At 43.2% G+C, this 25,683-nt stretch overlaps 2 protein-coding genes across 3 annotated transcripts in view; both read right to left on the minus strand.

Moving 5' to 3' along the window:
* The window catches only part of tub (TUB bipartite transcription factor), a 42,452-nt gene extending 29,299 nt beyond the window's left edge, over positions 1–13,153 (minus strand). The window contains exons 1-2 of one of the 2 annotated variants that reach the window (XM_061750933.1): positions 12,684–12,705; positions 9,837–9,894 (exon numbers count right to left, since the gene is read on the minus strand). In XM_061750933.1, coding sequence (XP_061606917.1) covers positions 9,837–9,894; positions 12,684–12,690 — 65 coding nt within the window. In that variant the 5' untranslated portion in view covers positions 12,691–12,705. Of the gene's footprint in view, positions 1–9,836; positions 9,895–12,683 lie in introns of both variants that reach the window. The other variant, XM_061750925.1, reaches the window with a different exon arrangement.
* Positions 13,154–17,799: 4,646 nt separating this feature from the next.
* Positions 17,800–25,683, minus strand: part of rras2 (RAS related 2) — a 33,908-nt gene continuing 26,024 nt past the window's right edge. Inside the window, exons 2-6 of the mRNA XM_061751018.1 lie at positions 24,441–24,528; positions 24,246–24,348; positions 22,267–22,375; positions 20,533–20,651; positions 17,800–18,616 (exon numbers count right to left, since the gene is read on the minus strand). Of these exons, the coding sequence (XP_061607002.1) occupies positions 18,529–18,616; positions 20,533–20,651; positions 22,267–22,375; positions 24,246–24,348; positions 24,441–24,528 (507 nt within the window). The 3' untranslated portion in view covers positions 17,800–18,528. The remainder of the gene's footprint in view (positions 18,617–20,532; positions 20,652–22,266; positions 22,376–24,245; positions 24,349–24,440; positions 24,529–25,683) is intronic.

Genomic DNA, 25,683 nt, shown 5'->3' on the forward strand with positions numbered 1-25,683 from the left:
CAATCCGCCACAGTCGCGTCGCGTCGCTCGTATCGGACTGCGGCCTTCTCGCTCGGATCGACGAGCGTCTTTCCAATTCCAGCCACTTTAACTAAGTCAGGTGGTTATTTAAGTTAGGTTAAGTTAAGTTAGTGGGTGTAACTTAGATTTCTGTGTTACATTTTTGAATATTTTATAAATGTGTGTTGTTGTGAACCCCGATCTGGGGTTGCATGTTTGTTTTCTTCATGTTGGGAACCACAGATGGAAATTAGCGTCCTGCTAAATCTGGAAAGCATCTTTTCATGTCTTTGATACTTATTATTACGTATGTGCACCTTGTCCGTAAACGTAAAACAAATCATCGCAATTACGTCATTCAGTTCAGGAAGCCATGAAAAGCCTCTTTTGGAAATTAATGCTACGACGACGTGACTTGCTCCGTTTTTTCCCCAAACTGATAAATGATGGAATACGGTCAGAAACATAAAACGAAAATATTCAAGTGTTGCGCCGTTAATGAAACCCATTTTATACAAATTGTATGATTCAATCCAGTAAATAAATCATTTTTAAAAAAGGTCCTTTTCAAATAGAGCCATTTGGATGTAAACTGGATCTCATTGACATATTGAAAGGGCTGAAGATGGAAATTACAAAATCAAACAAAAATTCCCATTTTCCATTTGCATTAACGCAGCTAAAATGAAATAAATACATAAATGAAGAAAAAGGAACCAACGGTGGATACAAACAAACATTTCTTTTTCCATTTGGACAAAACTTGTATCCAGGCGCAGCGGGCAAGCATGAGCCGTTAATGGTTGAAGTGTCACTTCTGGTGAGTCAGCGGATGAGTCACATTCAGGCCACGCTATCGTCCGCATCGACTTGAGCGCTCGTATTGTGAAAGGTACAAAAAAGTACTCATGTACTGTATATACTGCACATTGAAGCTAACAATTTTCTTCCTTCTTTCATATCTATTCTACATGTTTCCCGCTTATCAAAATAAAATGAAACTGTAAAAACTCTATTGTTTTAAATGGCCCCTCATTGTTTGTCTGTTTTTCTTCCCGCGGAGCACATCAGCAGTAAATCAGTCAGCTGTCAAATTGCTCAATTTTGTCGCCTCCCTGAAACAAAAAAAGAAAAAATGCTGCCATCCCAAATGAAGGACACATGCAGAGAGGCGGAGGCACCATTGTGGTGTCAATGAGTCCATCACTTGCATCTCCACTCAGCTCCTTCACCGGGAGCTTCCCGTGAAAACGCACTGCTTCTTGTAACCATAGCAACAGCAGAGACTCATTATTATTATTATTATTATTAAAACAAAAGAGAGAGCGAGAACGTTCCTACTGTGCTTTAGTGTGTCTATAAAACACACACGCACGCACACATGCGTTGTCTATCTACGTGGTTAAAACATGATTGAAAATGTGTTGATTTTCTTATAGCCGCTACATGCAGGTAATGATTTTGGTCAACAGGGGGAGACCTTGATGAGGAGGAACATTGTAGTAACGGTGGATGGACGCGTGGTGGCGCTGTTCAACCGTTTAAGTCCCAGTGCAAACTTCACTCTGTCTTTTCTATATATATATATATATATATACTGTATATAGAATTTCACTGTGATCATAATGATAGGTCTCTTCACTTTTGTTAAAAAAAAATAACATTTAGACCTTTTAACTGAGAATATCACTTTTTTGTTTTACTTTTGGATTGCTACCTAATAATGTGGATGCAACCAACTCAATATTAGTTTTTAATTTAACAATAAAAAAAAAAATCTCCCACACAGCTCAATATTGAATTAAAGCATCTGAGCCGGCACGGTGGACGACTGGTTAGCACATCTGCCTCACAGTTCTGGGGACCGGAGTTCAAATCCCGTTTGCCCGTTCTCCCCGTGCCTGCGTGGCTTTTCTCTGGGCACTCCGCTTTCTTCCCCCATCCCAAAAACATGCGTGGTAGGTTAATTGGAAACTCTAAATTGCTCGTAGGTATGACTGTGAGTGCCAATGGTTGTTTGTTTCTACGTGCACTGCGATTGGCTGGCAATCGGCTCAGGGTGTACGCCGCCTCTCGCCTGAAGATAGCTAGGCTAGGCGCCAGCAGCCCGCGACCCGCGTGAGGAGAAGCGGTGAAGAAAATGGATGGATGGTCTACATCTGACGCCGTGACTTACACATCCTTTGCACATTTTGCAGAGCGGGTGGGCCGCCATTTTGGAGTGCATGTGAAGTGCACTTCATCTTCAATCACAATCAGAACCACACCGCCAAATGAATACCTCTCAGGCAATAAAAAGAAATATATTTGCAAGGGCCCAATTGCTCAAATATATTTTGGATTGGTTGTCCAGATTAGATTGCGCTGGTATAGCTAATAGTATAGGCGGTGAGTGAATAGTCGGCATGTAGGCACCTTTTCCAGGGCGGCAGACTATTCCAACTGATTGTATTAAAGAAGCAAGGGGATTGCAGGAACGACTGTCTCTACATTCAACAGCGTGCTCACAATAATTGCACTCTCCAGACTCACAATCTTATTTCTGAAAAACAAGTAGTGCCACCACCTCCCAGTTTTACGCCACGGTTTTTAACCATAGCAACCAGCTCCAGAGGCATATCTAACATTCAGCACTGGTGCAGAGCTCTGGAGGGGAGCTGAATAAAAGAATAGTGAGAGGGGAGAGTATTAACAGATAAATCAAGGACAGAAAGAATCTGGCAAATCGGACAAAATCCTCCCAAAAGGTAAAATAAAAATAAAAAAAGAGGCATTATAGGATTTGTGACATCTTATCTCACCGTGAAACAAATCGGATTCATTAGAAGAACGCTTGATAGGCCCTGATATCAGCTTTACTTGTCCAATGAGTGCTAAAACAATAAATAAATAACAAATCTGGTAGCGCGCATCTTACATGCTGAATGTAAAGTCTTGGAGATAATACTATTGGAGAGCCTCACGCATTACAGTGGAGCGAGAGAATCAATGCAGCCATAAAAAAAAAACTGTTACGGAGGACAGTAAGGGTACAATTGAGGTGAGGAAATTCATTATTCACATATGGAAAAGAGGACATTTCGGCGATAATTACTTTTCATCTCCTCACTTGTCTACAAATGTCTAGAGAGACTCAAGAAGGTTAATCCTCCTAAGCGTTCCGTTTCATTGACGTTTCTCTTTGTGCGCTCCTTGACAACTGCTCACACAAAGAATTTCCAGTCAAAAAAATGTACGAATTATCAGCTCAATCGTCGCTTGACTGTAGCAAAAATTCAGGTATGAGCGGTGAAGGTGAGGTGTAACAGTTAATCGATTCATCCGCAACTAATCGATCATCACATTATCGACAACTCCTTTGAGAATCGATTAATTGTTTAGCGCAATCGTTTAACTTAACTACAGACAAATCCTCTGATTTTAGCCTCTCAATAGTAAATATTCTCTGATTTCTGCAGTCCTCTGAAGGCAGACTGATTATCTTTTGTGTTTAATCAAAATAAGAAATTTACAAACATCTGCTTTGGAACACAATGATCAACATTGTTCCCTATTTTCCAACATTACAGACCAAACCAGCAACTAAATGATAATCAATTTATGAAAAAAAATGAGTCAATTTAATCTATGATGAAAATTAACTTTATTTGCAGCCATAGTATGAATAACCTGTAATTGACATGTACTTGTATCCAAGAAGTAGCTTTCAGTTTCAGAAAGACTGGCGAGTACATCACTCCCTCGAATGTGAGATTGCTTACCGTAATTTCTCGTGCGTAATGCGCATTTTTTTCCCCCAAAAAAATGTCAAAAGTCATAGTGCGCATTATACATAGGTTTCGGGAAAAATGGTTTAAAAAAAAAACCTTTCACATTTTATAAATGTATGCCGCCATCTAGAAGTTATGAGAAAGGTGTACACTTGAATTCCAATATGCCACAGCCACCGAGAGGTTATGAGAAAGGTGTAGCCTACACTTTCATTTCAATATAGACAGGGGTACGTATGACAGCATATACTGTATGTACAGTTGTGCTCATACATTTACATACCCTGGCAGAATTTGTGAAATATTTTTTTTTTAAATACGACTGATGACTGAACAACAACAACAAGCTGGCAATTTTTTGACTTGAGTTCGTTGTCACATTTCTGTGGGGCCGATAATGTATTACTCGTGCACTCACTGTAGTTGTCTCGCCATGCTGCACTATTTGCATATACTGGCCACTCATGCCAGAGTAGGATCTGCTCCATTTGCACACTGATTGAGGAGTATCTGTAACATTTGCACAACCAACATTGTCCCAGATTATCGCACGACTCGTCACTTTAAACCGCATACAATCCTTGAAGTCTCAGCGCCCTTTGCACAATGGTCATTGCACCGGTCTATTGCAATATTAGTCATTCCAACTGCTCTAAGTGCTAGAGGACTCTGCATCTTTTTGCACAGTTGTTTTTTGTCAATGTCTTTATGTCTCCAAAGTGTTCTGTAAATTGACTGTCTGTTGTACTAGAGCGGCTCCAACTACCGGAGACAAATTCCTTGTGTGTTTTGGACATACTTGGCAAATAAAGATGATTCTGATTCTGATGATTCTGATTCTGATCATTAATTTCTTTATGGTTAGGTTTTGTTTCATGATAATGCTTTTTTGAAATGTTTAACAGTTTCATCTGAAACTCCTCCCGGTGGGACTTGCCCGGAACACCTCACCAGGGAGGCATCCGGGAGGCATCCGAATCAGATGCCCCAGCCACCTCATCTGGCTCCTCTCGATGTGGAGGAGCAGGGGCTCTACTCTGAGATCCTCCCGGATGACCGAGCTTCTCAACCTATCTCTAAGGGAGAGCCCGGACACCCTGTGGAGGAAACTCAGCTCAGCTCGTGACCATAGGTGAGGGGAGGAACATAGATCGACCGGTAAATCGAGAGCTTCGCCTTTCGGCTTAGCTCCTTCTTCACCACAACGGACCGATACAAAGTCCGCATCACTGCAGACTCTGCACCGATCCGCCTGTCGATCTTCCGTTCCATTCTTCCCTCACTCGTGAACAAGACCCCAAGATACTTGAACTCCTCCACTTGGGGCAGGATTTCATCCCCAACCCGGAGAGGGCACCCCACCCTTTTCCGACAGAGGACCACGGTCTCAGATTTGGAGGTGCTGATTCTCATCCCAGCCGCTTCACAAACGGCTACAGTTAGAGTTGGAGATCACGGCTTGATGAAGCGAACAGAAGCACATCATCTGCAAAAAGCAGAGATGCATTTCTGAGGCCACCAAACCGATGTTGCAGAGGCGTGTCAACCACGACACCACTACAACACCCAGAGCCTTTAGGAACTGTCCCGCAGGCCAAAAAGGCCTGATAGGACTCCTTCTACACCTTGACGGCATCCCTCACCGTTGGTGTCCACCAACGGGTTCAGGGATTTCCGCCACGACAGGCACCGACTACCTTACGGCCACAGCTTCGGTTGGCCGCCTCGGCAATAGAGGCGCGGAACATGGTCCACTCGGGCTCAATGTCCCCCGCCTCCCCCGAGACGTGGGTTAAGTTCTGCCAGAGGTGGGAGTTGAAACCCCTTCTGACAGGGGATTCTGCCAGACATTCTCATCAGACCCTCACAATACGTTTGGGCCTGCCACGTCGGACCGGCATCTTCCCCTACCATCGGAGCCAACTCACCACCAGGTTTTGATCAGTTGACAGCTCCGTCCCTCTCTTCACCCGATTGTCCAAGACATGCGGCCGCAAGTCTGATAACACGACCACAAAGTCGATCATCGAACTCCGACCTAGGGTGTCCTGGTGCGCGTGCGGACACCCTTATGCTTGAACATGGTGTTCATTATGGACAATCCATGATGAGCAATGAAGTCCCCCAGCAGAACGATGGAGTCTCCAGCAGGAGTGCTCTCCAGCACCTCTTCCAAGGGTACTCTGAACTGCTGTTTGGTGCAAACAACAGTCAGGACCCGTCCCCCCACCCAAAGGAGGAGGGAGGCTACCCTCTCGTCCACCGGGGTGAACCCCAGCGTACTGGTCTCTCAGCGAGGACCTGTTTGCCATGGGTGACCCTGCCAGGGGCATAAAGCCCCAGACAACTTAGCTCCTAGGATCACTGGGACACACAAACCACTCCACCACGATAAGGTGACAGCTCAAGGGGGGGAAACAAACCCCAATCAATCTTTTTTAGGGGGAAAGGACCTTAAGGCACACAAGCGCTTGTTGCTGGGGTGTTGCCCTTCAAGTTAGTGATTTTGAACCCAGACACTTGTACAAACTTCCCTTTCACAAAGTTCACATTCTAAAACGTCTCTCAGAGAAACACTTTTTTTTTCAGTCAAGAATGGATGTGGATGAATGGAGTCTGGGGAAAAAAATGTCCACACATGGCTTTGTTGTCCAGGACGCATGTGAAAGAGTTCCTTTAAGTGACAAGGTTAAGTCAGACCTGGAAACGAATGTAGAAAATATTGACGAGTGTTCTATTGAATGAAAACTAAGATCAATTAACACTCTTCAGCTAATATTGGACATATACCACATCAAAGACAATCACAAAGATTGTAATGCTCACATTGACTGTCAGAAAGCTATCATTCTGACAAAGTGTATTAATATTGTGAGCTGTTCCTAATATTTTGACCTTCTCGTCTAGCTAAGAGCTAACCAAAATATTAGAAATACAGTCATACCTTGATTTACAGATTTAATTTGCTCCGTGACTGTATGTCAAATCAATTTTTCCCATTGAAATGAACTGAAATGTCATTAATCTATTCCAACCCCCAGAAACCACCACTGGTTTTTCTTTCATGTTCATAAGAAAGAAAAATAGATTGTTTGTATTTGTTTTAATTGGAAAAATCGAAATATTAAAACACAATAAAAGCACATGTTAAGCAATAAACTAGTTGTATCAAGTTTGAATAACCTGAAAGTCACACCCACCCACACACATACTGCAGTATCCGTGTGTTGATGTGTACCTTTAAGGGGCGTGGCCTAGTGAGTGACATCAGAAGCTCTGATTCAAGCCGTTTAGCCTGCGGTTAGTTCCGCTCCATGCTCCTTGCAAGTGTTTTCATTTTGCAATGTCTCTTTCAATAAATGTGGCTCTCCTTTTTTTTTTCTTTTTTTTTACTTCACTCTAAATTTGCTCAGAACTCAGTTTGCTTGCAACGACGAAGCAATGGCTGATAACTCTAAAGAAAAGAAAAAATGAAACGGTGCTTTCCTAAGTCACCGAAGCTAGATTGTTGGTCTAGCAAATACTGTTGCCATGGTTGCGTGGTTATCCTTTTGTTGTATTGCTTTTAGAGATTAGCTTGGTTGAAGTTTTTTTATTCCCCTGCTCAGTGTGTTGACCACACTTTTATTTGTCATGTTAACTACAGTACAGTACAGTATATAGTGTATGAGTAGCCTGTGCATTTGAAGTCTTTGTCACTTTGATGCATTTACTGCCATGGACCAGGCCAGGTTGTTGGTTCTTCTTTGCATCAAAGTGGATTCCTGTTAAATGACCCTTTCAGCAGCAGGTGTGCCTTTAGAACCACAGCGTGGAGCAGTATGACAAACCAGCTGTGGCCTTGACTCTGACCTTTGCTGCAGCAAAAACACTGACAAGTGGTTCGTAGTACCACAGAATGCTGTAATACAAGAGGGGCAGAGCTATTCTGTGGGTGTAAAACATGTTGTTTTTGAAAGAGAACAATTACAAAGGATCTATCTCAAGTACCCTTTGCGTTACATTCAAGTGACATCTACTAACAGTTTCAATGTCTTGTAAATGTCTCCTGAAGACATTAGTCATCGTGTTATCAGAAGTGAACAAAGGTTAATCATTAAAAAAAAAAGACCAAATAACACTTTTCTTGATGAAAAAGATGTTTTGCTTGCGACTGACTTTGTTGAAAAGATACTGGCCGCCTGTCAAGATACCGATAAGTACTTGACTCTAGCAGCATCTATCACGCTTAAGAGCTCAAGCCAATAAAGCAATCGTCTTTAATGCAGCTGACTTACTAGCTACCTTCAGGAACAAAGTTGCTTTCCTACTGTAGATAATAAAAATGGCTACTAGTATGGGGCAGCACGCCTAGTGATTAGTGGGCGGGCTTCACATTTCTTTGGTCTGCTTTTCAAATCTTTGAACGTTGTCTTCGTGCTTGCGTGGGTGTTCTCCGGCTTCCTCCCACATTGCAAAAACATGCATATGAGGTTCAATAGAGACTCTAACTTGTCCGTAGCTGTGAATGTCTATATGTGTCTATATTCACTTTAGTTTAGTTTAGCTTAGTTTAGTTTAGTTTGTGACCCTAATGATGATAAGCGCTATAGAAAATGGATGGATGGGGACTAGTATGTTCATACCAAAAGGTGTTCCCTTACTCATTGTAGTTTATACTTCATATTAAACCATATTTAACCTTATTTATTCATTCATACTGAGAAGCACAATGGGGCGTATGGTTAGCACTGCTGCTTTGTGCAATTAGCATTTCCTCCCTGTGCTTGAGTGGCTTCTCCCTATGTACACCCGCTTTCTACCACAGTCAAAAAACATGTTCAATATGTTAATAGTAAATGTACAGTATGCTTATGTATGTGACTGTGTCCTGTGATTTACATATGATCATCCCGGGGTGTACCCCGTCTCTCACATTTAGTCAACTAAAATGAGATAACAACCCCTTTGTCTACTATCCCTTCAGGTACATAATCCCAACATTTACGATAACTGCCGCACACCCGAATGCGGCTGAATTGGACAATCGCGAGCAAATTACAGTCGCACACCTGGAGACTGACCCTCCGTATACCAACTGGCTGCAACGGAAAAACTGCGATTCCTGATGTTCTCAACGCAAAACAATGGTTTGATGCGCCACATACACGGTACTGTATTGTTTTTTTCATTGATCGACAAACAACATGGCACGATTGTCAGGGAAGCAGCGGATTGCCTCGGCCAACGTAACATATTAACAGGTGAGAAATCAAAGAGAGAGTGTCGAAATTTGAGAGGCTGTTGTCAATGATAGCCTCATTCATTGACTGTACTTGTGCATTTCGGTGACAGAGACTCCACACGCTTCACTTTTTTGCCACAGGTACATATTCAATTATAAATATAGCTAAGTATTCTTTTTAAACACAGTATGTGTAAATGTGTACTTTATATACTTGGTGGTGGTGGTCAGCCGGATCTCGCTTCGTACCTGAAAACGTAATTTTTGCTGTGAAAGCACACATGGTACGACATGGCCTTTATTTATTGGCCGTTCATCTGCAATTCAAATTTGGAACTGCAGCCAACGAGTGGCCCACGGTTGGCCACTCTTGAAATCGAGTTGAAGAACCCTGCGCGCTGCGCGTCAGTTTAGTCGTGTTTGCAATCCATTGAGATGAAAAACAAAACAATTCCAAAAAAGTACTCATGAATGATTAAAAAGTTAGTTTGTAAATATTGTTATTCAAGATCTGAAAGGAATAGCCCTAATATTTCTGGTTGGCCCTAAATGGGAAAAGTAGCTGTTAATTGACCACTTGTGGCGCATGCTTAACCACTAAGTTTGTTCAAATTAATTGGAAAATGCTAAGGGGAGAAAAACATCGACTATACTCAAGTTAGGAGATACAAAGTATGTTTATAACCAAAAAAATACAAAAATAAGCTTGAAATAAAAGCATGAACATTCAATGCAGAGCTTTCATGAATCTGGATATTATCTTGTTAGCCCACCTTGCGCCTCCATCTCTAGGCTACAGTGTTTGTTGAGTGGGTGCGAGAACATTGTGAGATGGTACATACTGTAGGTCCAAGCACTGGCAGACACAAGATGAGTTACAACGCCTGAGACCATAGAAGCCTGCAAACATAGATACACGCCCTCAGTATCATCACTCATCACGTGACTCTGCTCTGGGTCATCGTTACTCATTCCTGACACTCAGTTGGTCGTTACAAAGGTTTTCTCGTTAGGAGTGTTTTTAACCTTACATATGCTTCCATTGTACACTCACACAAAATTTTTAAAAAAATAAATAAAATAAAAAACATTGTATGCTCAGTTTAGCAAACAGATCAATTCATTTTTATTTGAGATCAATGCAATTCTCATTCAAGGCCCAACTATTTTGAGATGCTTGCAGTCAAACCTCCACTGTTTATTGAAATAATCTTGATGTGCTCTTCCACTGCAGTGTGCAATGCATATTTCATTAAAAGACCGAGCTCAAGGTAATGTTGACTCGTACAGTACGTTTCACCTCTGTGACAAAATGCTGGCACTTTGCAGCCTAGTGATTCTGCATGAGTCAGCATAACTGTCTGAATGGTGCCTGGATTTGCAAGAAAAGAATTCTTTGAATCCATTTTCCATTAGATTTTCATTTCATTTCCATTTCACCAAAAGTACCGTGTCTTGCTGTTCTGCATGACAAAGGGAAGCATTTCTGGTGTACTTTAATGAGAACAACCAGTGAAGCACAGCCACCTGATCATCAGCTCACAATGCATTGCACACCAGCCCCACATACGGCGTGTATATAGTATACTCTATATCATCAACTAAAAAGTGCAGTTCACCATTTCTACCGCTTTAACCCTCCCATCTCCTTGATGAAAAGCATCCCTCGCCTCGTGTCACTTTCCACTTCATCACGACTGCATCCTCCTCGGCTGACACTGACAGCAGTGCTACTGCGACTGGCGACAGCGTCGGCTACTTGCTTTTGTTGGCCATGCACGTGAGGTGTCACCGTGAAGAAAAAAAAAGTGGAACCCTTTGGTCATTTGGATAAAAGCTGTTTTCCTCTCGCCTTCTCCTCTAACTCCGCACCGCTGGGATTATTCTGCACATGTGGATGGGAGAGGAAGTCAAAACCATGTCTAAGAAGATGCAATAATCCATAGCATGAGGAAGGAGGTGGGGGCACTCAATCATGAACTCTGGTGGTGAACTCTGTGGCAGTCGTAACGTTACACACCAGTAAGTGCAAACATCGTTGTTTGCATGCATTTGCTTATCGTGCTAACGTGTGCTAGCTAATTTCACTCATTAGCTGACCCAAAAAAAACAACATGCATAGGTGAATGAGTGAACAGTGAACCACAAATATGCAGGGCATTAATCCAAAACACCAAAACACCTTTGGACTATTGGGAGGTCTTTTTCTAATCTTCATACAGATGAGATCTGAGAATGGCGTGGGGAACAAACGGAACAGCAGCATGAGAGAAATGGTCGAGAGCGCAGAGAGAAGCTGTGAAAAACACCTGCACCGATTTTCCAGGTGTAACCGACACATTTCTACTGAACGACGACGCGCTTTTCTATTTTCTCATAATGATTCATCCACTCATAATGATGAGTGGATGTGCCGCCGCCGCCGCCGATGTCTTGTGCAAAGAAAAGGTGTTACGCTAACATGACCGATCCATATTTGCCGTATTCTGAAAACTCTGTATTAATTGGAATATATCATAACTTACCCCGGTCAGTGGGATTGTCTAACCGCACGGCATCGCTCTCACTTAGCAAAGAATCATGCAGGCCCTCGCATTGGAAAGGAGGTTTATTCGTCCCGTTACTGCTGCACAATAATGACAAACAATACTCCTTTATTGATATTGATATTGATATTGATCCTGACACAGTCTACAAGCGCTTGCACACTGTGCACAGTTCGCAGGCTGGTGAGAACCTTGGGCTGCAAGAGATCAGCGAGCGGCTCGAGCTGCGGTCTCTCGGGATGCCCGAGAACGGATTCGGAATAGCAATTATCCAGTCAGGGGCAACATGTGGGGGGCTGTCGTCTGCTCCCCTCGATGACAAATTGTCAAACCGAAAGGAGGAGGAAGTGCTGGGCAGCTCAGCTACGCTTTTCATTATTCAGGAAAGATCAGACTGCTTGCAAAAGGGACAATTGCGGGGATAACACAATGGTAGTCATGTTTTTCAAAACAGACTCACACATCTGGAGGATGTTCACTGGATTGACTGCTTCACAAATCACTGGTAGGGTGGCAGTGAACTCAACTCAACTGACTTCACAATGAGCCGTTGTTTGCCAGATAATGAAGAAAGAGGCTACCAGCTCTTTAGTGCCAATCACGTAGCTTCAGTCCGCTAGCTTAATGGTAATCATCAAGGAAAGGCCATAGACAGGCTAACAAGTAGCATTTGTGTCGCGGTGTTATAACCCTATGAGCAATGGATATTTGAACCTAAATGGTGCAGCGACACATGTAAAGTGGTAATGGAACAATACTCAAGCATACATTCTTTATCCTCTGCGAAGAGCAACTAATATTACTGACATACTGAGGAGACGCGGCCGTCGCCATGTACAGTATGTCTGTATTATTCTGCCCCCAGGTGGCCATGGCGACCAGAAGGAGCAGCGCAATGTCCACAGAACTGAAGCCAAAAAAAAGTCTTTTATTTCCCTACATTCCATTTAATTATCTCATTACTGTATGTTTGTATGAAGTCAAATTTTTCTTATTTCATTTAAAAAAATACAAACATTTTTGTTGTTTCTTTTTTGGGGCGGCTCCAACAAAGTGATGGCGTTTCCATTCATTGGGGCAGGGAAAGACGATTGATCGATCGATAGATAGACAGACAGACAGACAGACGGACAGACGTCTTACTTGTCATAGCTCCATCTGCTGTAGGACATGCTCCTGTTGCTGCCGACCCCCTCCATGTCTGCGGCCGGACTGCAGAGTGAGAGGCCTGGGTCGGTCGGTCGGTCGGTCGGTCGGTCGGTCGGTCCTCCACCCCGGGATGGGAGCGAGCAGATGCGGTGCGCGTCCAGCCCCGGCGGCGGTCCTGTTAGCTTTTCTCCGCACTCGTCTGACGGGAGAGAGAGAGAGAGCGAGCGAGGCAGCGGGTCGCGCGCGCGGGGCACGCGTGCACGCGCCTTTTCATTGGCTCCACGCGGATCGATGCCGATTCGTCCACTCGCGCGCGCTCGACTCCCCTCGTGCGAAGGCTTCTCGATGATGGAAGCTGCTCGCCCACCTGACGGAGCGCCGAAGCAAGCGCGCTTCCATGACAGTGGTGGCAAGTATCTGAGTATAAATACTCCGTTACTGCATTTCATCCGGACATACTGTTCGTTTTTTTGAATGCATTGATCGAGCCAAAGATATCCGCATAATAACTTTCGATATCCAAGTATGACATAAATACAATATCATCTATTGCATCTCAATTTGCAGAATAGTCAAACGACGAGGTCTCAAAATAAGTGGCAAAACATTTGCAACCGCGGCAAGCTCTTAAAATGGGTTTCTTTCATTTTAGACCTTTTTTTCCCCCTGATAGGATGCATTGTGTATGATTTTGACCACACACTGCTCAGCTGATGTGGAGCAACGGATGAAATGGTGCTTAAAACAATCCATTGCTTTACTGTCCACAAGTTATTTGAAGTTTTTAAAAATCATTTACATTCTTTTTTTCATGACCATATTGAACATTTTGCATGTGTCCCTTGTATTGCTGTCCACCCTGTCATTATGGGATACCTCCCCCTTTAAGAAACCCCCTGACGTTTTTAATGACATTAAGACCAGCCTTTTGTCTTTTGTCAATGGAGACTGAAAGAGTGGATACTAGTTTCAGGGTCTTCTTCTTCTTTCCCTTTGGGCTTGTCCCTTTAGGGGTCGCCACAGCGCGTCATCCTTTTCCATGTCAGCCTATCTCCTGCATCCTCCTCTCCAACACCAAGTGCCCTCATGTCTTCCCTCACGACATTCATCGACCTTCTCTTTGGTCTTCCTCTCGCTCTCTTGCCTGGCAGCTCCATCCTCATCATCCTTCTAGCAATATACTCACTATTTCTCCTCTGGACGTGTCCAAACCATCCAAGTCTGCTCTCCCGAACTTTGTCTCCAAAACATCGAACCTCGGCTCTCCCTCTGATGAGCTCTTTTTTTCTAATTTTATCCAACCAGGTCACTCCGAGAGCGAACCTCAACATCTTCATTTGCTCTGCTTCCTGTTGTCTCTAATCCGTCCATCATGGCCGGCCTCACCACTGTCTTCTAAACTTTGCCCTTCATCCTAGCAGAGACTCTTCTGTCACATAACACACCTGACGCCTTCCTCCACCCGTTCCAACCTGCTTGGACCCGTTTCTTCACTTCCTGACAACACTCACCGTTGCTCTGGACGGTTGATTTCAAGTCCTCCACCCTTGCTATCTCTTCTCCCTGTAGCCTCACTCTTCCCCACCAACCCTCTCATTCATGCACATATATTCTGTCTTACTTCGGCTAATCTTCATTCCTCAGCTTTCCAGTGCATGCCTCCACCTTTCTAACTGTTCCTCCACCTGCTCCCTGCTTTCACTGCAGATCACAATGTCATCTGCAAACATCATGGTCCACGGGGATTCCAGTCTGAGCTCATCTGTCAGCCTATCCATCACCACTGCAAAAAGGAAGGGGCTCAGGGCTGATCCCTGATGCAGTCCCACCTCCACCTTAAATTCCTCTGTCACAACGACAGCACACCTCACCGCTGTTCTGCTGCTGTTCGTACATGTCCTGGATTATTCTAACATACTTCTCGGCCACTCCAGACTTCCGCATGCAGTACCACGGTTCCCCTCTGGGTACTTTGTCATAGGCTTTCTCTAGATCTACAATGTAGCTCCTTCTGACCTTCTCTCCACTTTTCCATCAACACCCTCAAGGCAAATAATGCATCTGTGGTACTCTTTGTAGGCATGAAACCATACTGTTGCTCGCAAATACTCACTTCTGTCCTGAGTCTAGCCTCCACTACTCTTTCCCATAACTTCATTTTGTGGCTCATCCACTTTATTCCTCTAGAGTTCCCACAGCTCTGCACATCACCCTTGTTCTTAAAAATGGGCACCAGCACTCTTTTCCTCCATTCCTCAGGCATCTTCTCACCCGCTAGAATTCTATTGAACAAGCTGGTCAAAAACTCCCCAGCCACCTCTCCTAGATGCTTCCATACCTCCACAGGAATGTCATCAGGACCAACTGCCTTTCCATTTTTCATCCTCTTTAATGCCTTTCTAACTTCCCCCTTACTAATCATTGCCACTTCCTGGTCCACCACACTTGCCTCTTCTACTCTCCCTTCTCTCTCATTTTCCTCATTCATCAACTCCTCAAAGTATTCTTTCCATCTAGCTAGCACACTGCTGGCACCAGTCAACATATTTCCATCTCTATCCTTAATCACCCTAACCTGCTGCACATCCTTCCCATCTCTATCCCTCTGTCTGGCCAGCCTGTATAGATCCTTTTCTCCTTCTTTAGTGTCCAACCTGCCATACATGTCATCATATGCCTCTTGTTTGGCCTTTGCCACCTCTACCTTTGCCCTGTGTCGCATCTCAATGCATTCCTTTCGCCTCTCCTCGGTCCTCTCAGTGTCCCACTTCTTCTTAGCTAACCTTTTTCCTTGTATGATTTCCCGTACTGTGAGGTTCCGCCACCGAGTCTCCTTCTCTCCTTTCCTGCCAGAAGATAAACCAAGTACTCTCCTGCCTGCCTCTCTGATCACCTTGTCTGCACTGGTCCAGTCTTCTGGAAGCTCCTCCTGTCCACAGAGAGCCTGTCTCAGCTCTTCCTGAAAAGCTGCACAACACTCGTCCTGTCTCAGCTTCCACCACATGGTTCTCTGCTCTGCCTTTGTCTTCCTAATCTTCCTCCCCACCACCAGAGTCATTTTACACACCGCCATCCTATGCTGTCTAGCCACACTCTCCCCTACCACTACCTTACAGCCGGTAACCTCCTTCAGATTATATCGTCTGCACAAGATGTAATCCACCTGCGTGCTTCTACCTCTGCTCTTGTAGGTCACCCTATGTTCCTGCGTCTTCTGGAAAAAACTGTTCACTACAGCCATTTGTATCCTTTTTGCAAAGTCTACCACCATCTGTCCCTCCAAGTTCCTTTCCTGGATGCCAAACTTACCCATCACTTCTTCATCAGGAATTCCCTCGTTCAATGACATGAATAATAATTACAAATATATATAACTCCCACCAAAACAAGGTTTAGTGTCAAATCTGCTTACATATATATATATATGTATACATATATATACATATGTATACATATATATATATATACATATAAATATAAATATATATATATAAAAATTTAAACAAATAATAAACATACCCTTCCTGGCTCAATGACAGATTTTATTTTAGCACCAAAAAAAGAAAAGAACGAAAGCTCCACACAAGGCAAAACGGAAAAAGGTGTCAGATTGTGATTAGCATTTACTTTGCGATGGGTTCTTGAAATCTCATTTTCGTGGTCCATTTAAGTTCCAATGCGCTCTTCATCCTCTGAGACAAAGGTAAATACAATCTCCATTTGTAGGCCACAAAAGCATTCTTGAGAATTTATTTTTAATAAAAAGTTCAGTTTGTCTCAAACTGTGGGAAACCTCATTTTGAACAACCCGGATAATTAAAAATTCAGCTACAATCTCAATTAAAATACTCCCTGCTATTTTGATAAGAAAATAATGTACCAAACTAGAAACATTTAACAAGTTCATGACTACAATCATCTAATTTTCTTGCTATTTCAATACAAGATGATATGAAAGACAAAGACAAAAATGAAAGAAGGCAGAGCACAATTTCAGCGTGTGCGCGCTGAACATGACACCACAGGCGGCAGGCCCATCGAGTTGATTGCGCATTTGAATGTTGTTTTTCTTCCAACAGAAGAGCACTGAAGGGAGAAAGACAACAAATCAAGATCAAGCTTGTTATTTAAGAACACAAATCCACTTTGTCACTCGAATGCTGAGTCAGTTTTGTCGGCTCAATTTTTGATCAGATATTGTTATTAGCATTGAAATGATCTTAAGGAACTCTAAAGACTGAAAAGACCCTGTTAAGTGAATTTCGTGATTTCTTTCTAAGTACATAATACATTGTGGAAAAGACTCATTGGAAACATGCAGTTATTGGGCGTGGCTAAAACAGCGCCGAGTGACGCACTTCCGTGCAGGCATGGGTTCAAACTCCCTTACTAGATAAGAACTTGAGCGCGTTAGATTGCGTCAGCGGTTAACCGGCGCGACCGCAACACGCAATTAGCTAGTAGCTATGCCGACACCCAGAAAATGCATCTTTTCTTCGTATAGTCCGCTGGTGTCGGTGATTTAGAGTGCCTCGTTGTCGGCCATCGTCACTGAAACAAAGGTGGAAGAATGAGGAGGAGGGATTTTTTTTTATTTTTAAGTTTAGAGGGCCTCGTGGTCGCAGTGTGGAAAAGTCCTGGTGGGATATATTCCAGCCAGTGGAGGTTTTAAGCGGATACGTTTTCATGGCCAAACGTAGTTACCGTATGTGTAGATGTAAGACGGATGTAAGCTAGATGAAGTAGCATCCATCTTTCCAGGTGGTAGAAGTGATATTTGATTGACTTTTGAGCGGGCCTGATTTCAGAATTTTTCCAATTTTGAAGCTTCATTTGCCAACAACACTCTCCTGTGGTGTGTCAAATTTACAAGACATACTGTATTTATTTGCACTTTACAGGGACTTCAATAAACTTTTTTTTTCTTCTTTTGACCGTGTTAGAAAGCAAATCTAGAGAATGTGCACCTCGCGACATCAAGAACAACGCGTGACCTCTCATTTTGATCATGTTGACCGAACCAACCCCTCCAAAGAAGAGCCCAATGAAAGGATCCTACAACCTGTAAGACTTAATTCAAATAATGATAATAATTACAAATAAGACAGCACACTGCAGACATTCTATATTTGGCAATTGAGATGGAAGCAGAAGCCACAAAAAAGGTAAAGAATCTAAAAGTTGTTTCATTGTAGCTAAGGGCTTGTCTAGGCATCATTTACTGTACATACATCATTATATAGTCACTTTCATATATGCAAAACCAACCTCACACACTGTACTGTGGCGATTTAATAGTTATTAGAAATACACTTTAAAAATCACAACAAATCTCACGTATGTACAGTAGCAGATTAGCACATGGGACAAAAGATGGCACAACATACTCGAGGCTTCATAAAATAATCTCTCTGCTCCATCAGACACTTGAAAGAAACTCGTTAACATTCGGGATATATATATATATATATATCTTTTTTTGTTTGTTTGCGTCATTCAATCTCGGCAGCAAGTACAAATCACTACAAGGCAAGAGAAGTCCTTCCCGCGTACAAAACATGAATTGGTCGGTCTGATCTAGAAGGCAATGTTTAGTCATGTAAATTGGGCTATGGCTGAAGGTAGAGTGGTGATTTGTTTCGATTTTGGCATCGTCACACGTCCGTAGTCACGTCCTGGGCGCAGCGACCCCGAGTTCCCAGAGATGGGGGCGGAGCCGTCTGGAATCATGCACGTGGTGGAGAAGGCAGCGGTACGTCATCCACGTCGGGATGCGATGTCAGGCAGAGTGGGCGGGGCAACGGACAGTAGCTGCATGAGTTACGGTGATAAGGCCAACTCAGACGATCACACAATGGCAGCCGCTCTTGTCTTTCTCTTTTCTTGTCGGTTCCGGCGACGGTGGACATTCTTGTTCTTGGAACTTTCTGGGAGTTTGGAGAAAGCGAAGCAAATGTACTTTAACTTAAGTATTTGCAGACTTGCATTATCACCAGTTCCCAAAGTTAATGTGTGTCGTGGGGGGGGGGGGGGGGGGGGGGGGGTACCTAACCTTCCTTATATAAAGTATACCAGGGGTGTCAAACTCATTTTGTCATACAGTTTTGAAATCAGGAGCCAGAAAAAAAAATTACACGATTAATCCATTTAGTTTAAAAGGGGTATTTGTACACATAAAGTTACAATACTTCAACATTAATAATTGTGAATACAATTTGCAATTTTGGCATTAGGCAAAAAAAAATAAAAATAAAAAATGAAGTCGACACATATGATTTGGTTTTGTGGGCCACATAAAATGATGTGGCGGGCCAGATCTGCCACCCGGGCCTCGAGTTTGACACCTGTGAAGTATACAGTAAAGTCCCACATACCGGATACTCTTGATGAATTTCATGTGAAGGTGGTTTGTTGCTGTTGAATATTTGAACAACGGAATACAGTCGTTTCTGTAACATGGGCTCATGATGGTTTTATCAGTCTTATCGGTATCGGCCGATAATTAGCATTTTATGCTGATCAACTTTAATGTCATAATTCGCCGATCCGATCAATGACTCCTTTGATCGGCTCCGCAAAAGACATTTACTCCGCGTCGCCATCATACACAGTATATTGGAATCCAAAGGCTAGTTTATTTTTAGCCTTGTCGCACGTCTTTTGGCGTATTCCTGTAAATAGCTGACGGCCAATAAAGTTATTTAAAAAAAGGAAGAAAAAAAAAAAACATGTCAGCGTTGTGGAACAGACGACACATTTGAGACTCAGACTACAAGACAAATAAATATGCTCTTTCATGATTGCACTGTCAGACTACTGCATTAATTATTCCGATACCACCGCATCCCGTCTTTTACGATCATTGGGCTTCATCTTGTCAACTCAAATGTGACCGGATACACTCGTTACCGTGGCGACGACAACAGGAGTGGATCACGCCGACTGTATTATAAGAACAGAATGGGGAAAAACGTTTTGGTGGTCACCGGTGCTCAGGAAAGGAGAGGACGTTCGTTTAAGGCTTGCTTGAGGTTTGCTCACGTACTTGAACTCTCTTCCAGTCTGGAGTTTTCCAGGCGGATCGGTGCAGCGTCTGCAGTGATGCGGACTTTGTATCGGTCCGTTGTGGTAAAGAAGGAGCTAAGCCGAAAGGCGAAGCTTTCGATTTACCGGTCGATCTACGTTCCTACCCTCACCTATGGTCACGAGCTGTGGGTCGTGACCGAAAGAACAAGATCCCGGATACAAGCGGCTGAAATGAGTTTCCTCCGCAGGGTCTCCGGGCTCGGTCATCCGGGCGGATCTCAGAGTAGAGCCGCTGCTCCTCCACATCGAGAGGAGCCAGATGAGGTGGCTGGGGCCTCTGGATGCCCCCCGGACGCCTCCCCGGTGAGGTGTTCCGGGCACCCGGGATGACCCAGGACATGCTGGAGAGACTATGTCTCTCGGCTGGCCTGGCAACGCCTCGGGATCCCCTCAGAAGAGCTGGAGGAAGTGGCTGGGGAGAGGGAAGTCTGGGCGTCCCTGCTAAAGCTACTGCCCCCGCGACCCGACCTCAGATGAGCGTTAGAAAATGGATGGATGGATGGATGGATTGATAATGTAATTGAATTACCGTAGGTTAGCACCCATTATTTCTGTCATGTTGTAATGTTGGTTTGACCTAACTTTTTTAAACTCGCTGATCGGCCCCAAAAATCCTGATCGTGTAAAGCCTCGTTTTTTGATCTTTTATGGTAAATGTTAGAGTATATATTAGCTCTGCAATTGCCAGTTAGTTGCTCCTATTTTGTGACTATTGATGCTGACAATCTAGATATCTGTTTTCAAATAAAGCACATACCTAATTACTCTAACCAGCTCGTGGAAAGCCTGGTCGACGTTCATACGAATTTTGGCTGAAGCCTCCATGTACGTGACCTTCAACTGTCTGGCCAGCTGCTGGCCTTCTTCTTGGGTTACCTGAGACAGACAGACAACCATGGGAGAACCAACATACAAACCATCTGAAAACACTACAAAGATATTTAATGTTCAAACTGATCAACTTGATTGTTTTGAGCAAATAATCATGAACTTGGAATTTGATGGCTGCCACACGTTCCAAAAAAGCAGGGACGGGGTCATGTTTACCACTGTGTTACATCACCTTTTCTTTGAACAACATTCAATAAACGTTTGGGAACTGAGGACACTAATTGTTGAAGCTTTGGAGGCGGAATTCTTTCCCATTCTTGCTCAATGTACAGCTTCAGCTGTTCAACAGTCTCCGTTGTCGTATTTTACGCTTCATAATGCGCCACACATATTCAATGGGAGACAGGTCTGGACTGGAGGCAGGCCAGTCTCGTACCCGCACTCTTTTACTACGGAGCCGCGCTGTTGTAACGTGCAGAATGTGCTTTGGCATTGTCTTGCTGAAATAAGCAGGGGCGTCCATGAAAAAGACATCGCTTGGATGGCAGCATATGTTTCTCCAAAACCTGTGTGTACCTTTCAGCATTAATGGTAAGTTACCCTTGCCATTGGCACTAAGACAATTTCCAAAAACAATTTGAAATGTGGACTACAGAACACTTTCCCACTTTGCATCAGTCCATCTTAGATGAGCTCGGGCCCAGAGAAGCCGGCGGCGTTTCTGGGTTTTGTTGATAAATGGCTTTTGCTTTGCATAGTAGTAATGTTGGTTTTCGGCCTTGCCGCTTACATGAACTCCCTAAATTCCTTGCAATTGTATGTTGAGGAACAATGTCGTTCAACTGTTGGACTATTTTCTCAAGCACTTGTTGACAAAGAGGTGAACCTCGCCCCATCTTTGCTTGTGAATGACTGAGCAATTCAGGGAAGCAATCACGGCCCCCACCTGTTCCCAATGAGCCTGTTCACATGTTTGATGAGCATTCCTCAACTTTCTCACTTTGTCTTTTTTGCCACCTGTCCCAGCTTTTTTGGAACGTGTTGCAGCCATCAAATTCCAAGTTTATGATTATTTGCAAAAAACAATCAAGTTTACCAGTTTGAACATGAAATATCTTGTCTTTGTAATGTATTCAATTAAATATAGGTTGAACATGATTTGCAAATCATTGTATTCTGTTTTCATTTATGTTCAACACAACATCACAACTTCATTGGAATTGGGCTTGTCATTTGGAGATTCACAGCAGTGTTAAGTAAAAATATATATTGAATACATTTTGAATGAATATGTTTGCTTCTAATGTATGACCTACAAGTCTAGTCTTTTGGATCAAATATAAAAAAAAACAAAAAAACACACATTTAAAAGCACTCTGTGCGTGTAAGGATCTTTTCCACCATGTGATGGCGCCGTAGACACGCAGAGGAGCTGTGTAGCGACACCCGGAAATTTCCTGATTTCAGCACACTTTTTTTCCTCCATCCATCCTCCCCTCCTGACATCACCATTTCTACAGCTGGCCCTTTTATGCTCACATCCTGCCGGTTAGCAGCTAGCCGCAGCTGCGACGCTTGCTTCCATCTCAAATATGCAAATATGTGAAATGGTGCTGATGAGGTCTTATTATCTCATCAGACCATAATCCGTTGGACTTACTTGTCTCTGTAGTTCCAGATCGGCTTTGTTCCCTACAAGGATCATCGGGAATTCATCTCTGTCTTTGACTCGCAGAATTTGTCTTTGGAATTTATAGATTTCTTCAAAGCTGTGAAATACACAACGTGGTGTGTTACAAGGTGTGTTGCAGTGCAAATGAATGACAGTGCTGTTCCAATGACGCACGTATCCATTAAGATCAGCCCAATCTACATACAAATAAATACATTTGCTCATATGTTGCTTTATTTCGGAAGTCTGACTTTGCCGCATTTACAGTGCAGTTCATCATTTGCGCTCCAACGATATTGCAGATTTATCAGCGATTTTTTTCTTTTCTTTACGTTATGCAGTGCTGCCTTGAGATAACGAGTTTAATTCATTCTGTAACCACGCTCATAACTCAACACACTCGCATCTTTTCCCACTGAAATGAATAGAAATGCCATTCATTCAATACATAATTGAATACAATTGAACATCATCAAATAGTGTTTGCCACACTGGCTATTGTCCTGCTCCTTCTGGTGTGCCCGCCTTGGCCAGCTTGGGGCAGTATAAGACGGACGGATATATGCTGTTCATTGAGGGGCCTAACTCCTCTCAGCGTTTCAGTACAGCACTAATATTTGTTGTTATTTGCAGAAGATAAAGAATATATGACTGAGTACTGTTATACTGCCTGTCTTCGTATGTTGCGGCACTCTTTGTGTTCAAGCCATTGCTTAAAGGGTTACAGCATTGCAACATAACAAGTCTATTTAGCGTTAGCATTAAGCTAGCGGCCTGAAAGTTGAAGCTATGTGGCTTATTTAGATACACAAAGTGTAATTCTCTTTGTCCATGGTTAGTTTGACAGTAAACCTCAACTGGGAGGGGCAGTAAACAGCTTGAAGCCTCTTTTTTGGAATAATGATGAACTTTTTGCCAAAGTGTACAGTAATAGAAAATAACTGGAAAAAAAAAAGGACGCCATTCCAGACACAAGTCCACAGACAAGATGCACCTCGTAAATCTGGAAAAACTCGACTAGTATAAATGGAGTAAGGAAAGACTATTTACAACATAAACACTGGGAATTGGAGCTGTGGGTCGGGGAAGACGATTTCAGCTTAGTAGGAACGCAAAGACAGTATCAATAATACGACACTAGTGTGGGGTTATGCGAACCAGCTGAGCGAAAATGTCAACTTCTTCACATCAGGTTTTCACACAAAGAGTCATTGTGTGTGTGTGTGTGTGTGTGTGGCTTTGTAAGGCGGGACATGGCCTGGTGAGTGACGTGTGCGTCAGCGAATGAGAGTAGTTGCCGGTTGTGGGCTCAGGTGAGAAGCTTTCCGTTATTTCAAGTACTCTTGCGAACCGTGTCTATGTAATTACATAAATAAAAACTTCTTGATAACCGTATCGGTTCTCACAACCCATTGTGTAGCTTACGAAGTAACCGTTGACTGTATTTTGTACCTTTTCACTCAGGGACAGGTAGCTTTGAATAGATTTGTTTCCTTAATAAATAAAATCATCATTTGAAATCTGCATCTTTGATATTTACATTTGTTTTATGATCTGAAACATTTAAGTGTGGAAACTATGCAAAATAAATGACAATTTGAGAAGGGGCAAATAGTTTTCACAGGACTGTAGCGTGTTTAAACACTTCAGTGAAGCTACAATACAGTTCATTTATGGTCCGAGCCTCCTTATTACGACTTCACCTTATGAGCGAGCAAACAAACATTCGGAATGTCTTGGTCGACAACATTGAACTCAAGTGTGGAAAACAAAAGCAAAAGACCCGAAGAATAGCGAGAGACTGCAGAAGAAGACGTTTTGCGACAAGATTTATGTTCTGGTTCTGGTTCTGGTTGGGGCGCTAGTAAGAGGGTGTAACTAACTGTGACGAGTAAACAGTCGCGTGAGCGCACAAAGAAGGAAAAGAGGCAAGCACACACTCGTTGGTGATGAGAACTGTCACTTACCTTCCTCTGTCAGTGACCGAGAAGACGAGCAGGAAGCCCTCCCCCGTCCTCATGTATTGTTCTCTCATGGCTCCAAACTCTTCCTGCCCAGCCGTGTCGAGAACTACACGGCGTGCAATCGGACATTTTAACATGCTATGACATGAAGCCCGATAGGCTATGTGTGTTGGACGAGTGCGGAAGGATAGCACTTACTGTCCAACCTCGCAGCCCTTTCGTCAATCACACACTGCTTGGTGTAGGAGTCCTCAATCGTGGGGTCATAGTCCGTGACAAAGTAGGACTGCAGGACAAAAAGACAAAGACAAAAGATATACAGTGCTCAATATATGACACGGACAAATCAAAACTAATGATGGCTATACAGGTCGTAATCGTTTCGTCCAGTGGTTCTCAGACTAAAAAATATTTTGCTCTGCAAGTAACACCATCATGACCAACCGTAAGTATAGTAGCAAAGTGTTCATCAAAAACAAGAGAGTGGTAAAAAATATATATTATTGTAGGGGTGTACCGATTAAATCGACTAATTTGAAAGTCATACACTCTCAAAGTCACAGATAGTACAATAGCACGTGTGGATGGCAGCCCCAAGTGGACACAAATAATACCTGAACCTTACATGTACATGTCATTGTGTTTAATAATCCCATTACTGAATTAATCAATGGGATCATCACGAGAATACTTGATTGTACAAATATTGCATCGCTGCATCCCTAAATTATTGCAAGCCACTGTAAGATCATGCTGGACGACAGGGCAATTTTCTTCCACTGAAGCTGGTGGAAGAGTGACAAAAACAACAAGTTCGAAGACAAGCAGTGATCACGACTCTCGGCACGGCTTCTTCTCTATAATACAAAGTAGCAGCTCCGATGTGGACCCCCTGCAGAGACCAGCAGGAAAAGCTATCACAGAACATTCAGTCTTATAAAGAGACCATTATGACTCGCGCCAACTCTCCGCTGAGAAAACAAAAAGAAATATCATGCGACACCGTAGCTGAGATGAAATTACATTTGAGGATATTCATTACAAATCTTTTTGAGCGTATCGAAGACTACACTAAAATCAGTCCCCGTTAACAAACGGATTTTTCTGGACTTTTCCGTGACATAGTTACTTAAAGATATTGACTCAAAACTTAGATAATTTATTTGTATCTTTTTTTCATCATACACGTGCAAAGGCTTAGCCAAAAGGTCTGAGCTTTTGGGTCAGAGAGAATAGATTTGTTTTTGTTAACTTCAAACAGACCGGCAAGAGAGGAAACATCCACTCTGGACGTTTTCTGTTTTTGCTTGCAACACCCCAGACGTCAGTGACGTCTGCCTTTATTATCAAACTGCAGGTAAAACACACGGTGTTCCTCTTAGCCAGCCACAAACTGCTCAGCTGTCCACTCGTGCCACGCCACTCGCAGCTGTGCGTCAGA

The sequence above is a fragment of the Phyllopteryx taeniolatus genome, chromosome 2, assembly GCF_024500385.1.
Source record: "Phyllopteryx taeniolatus isolate TA_2022b chromosome 2, UOR_Ptae_1.2, whole genome shotgun sequence".
Classification (NCBI taxonomy): Eukaryota; Metazoa; Chordata; class Actinopteri; order Syngnathiformes; family Syngnathidae; genus Phyllopteryx; species Phyllopteryx taeniolatus.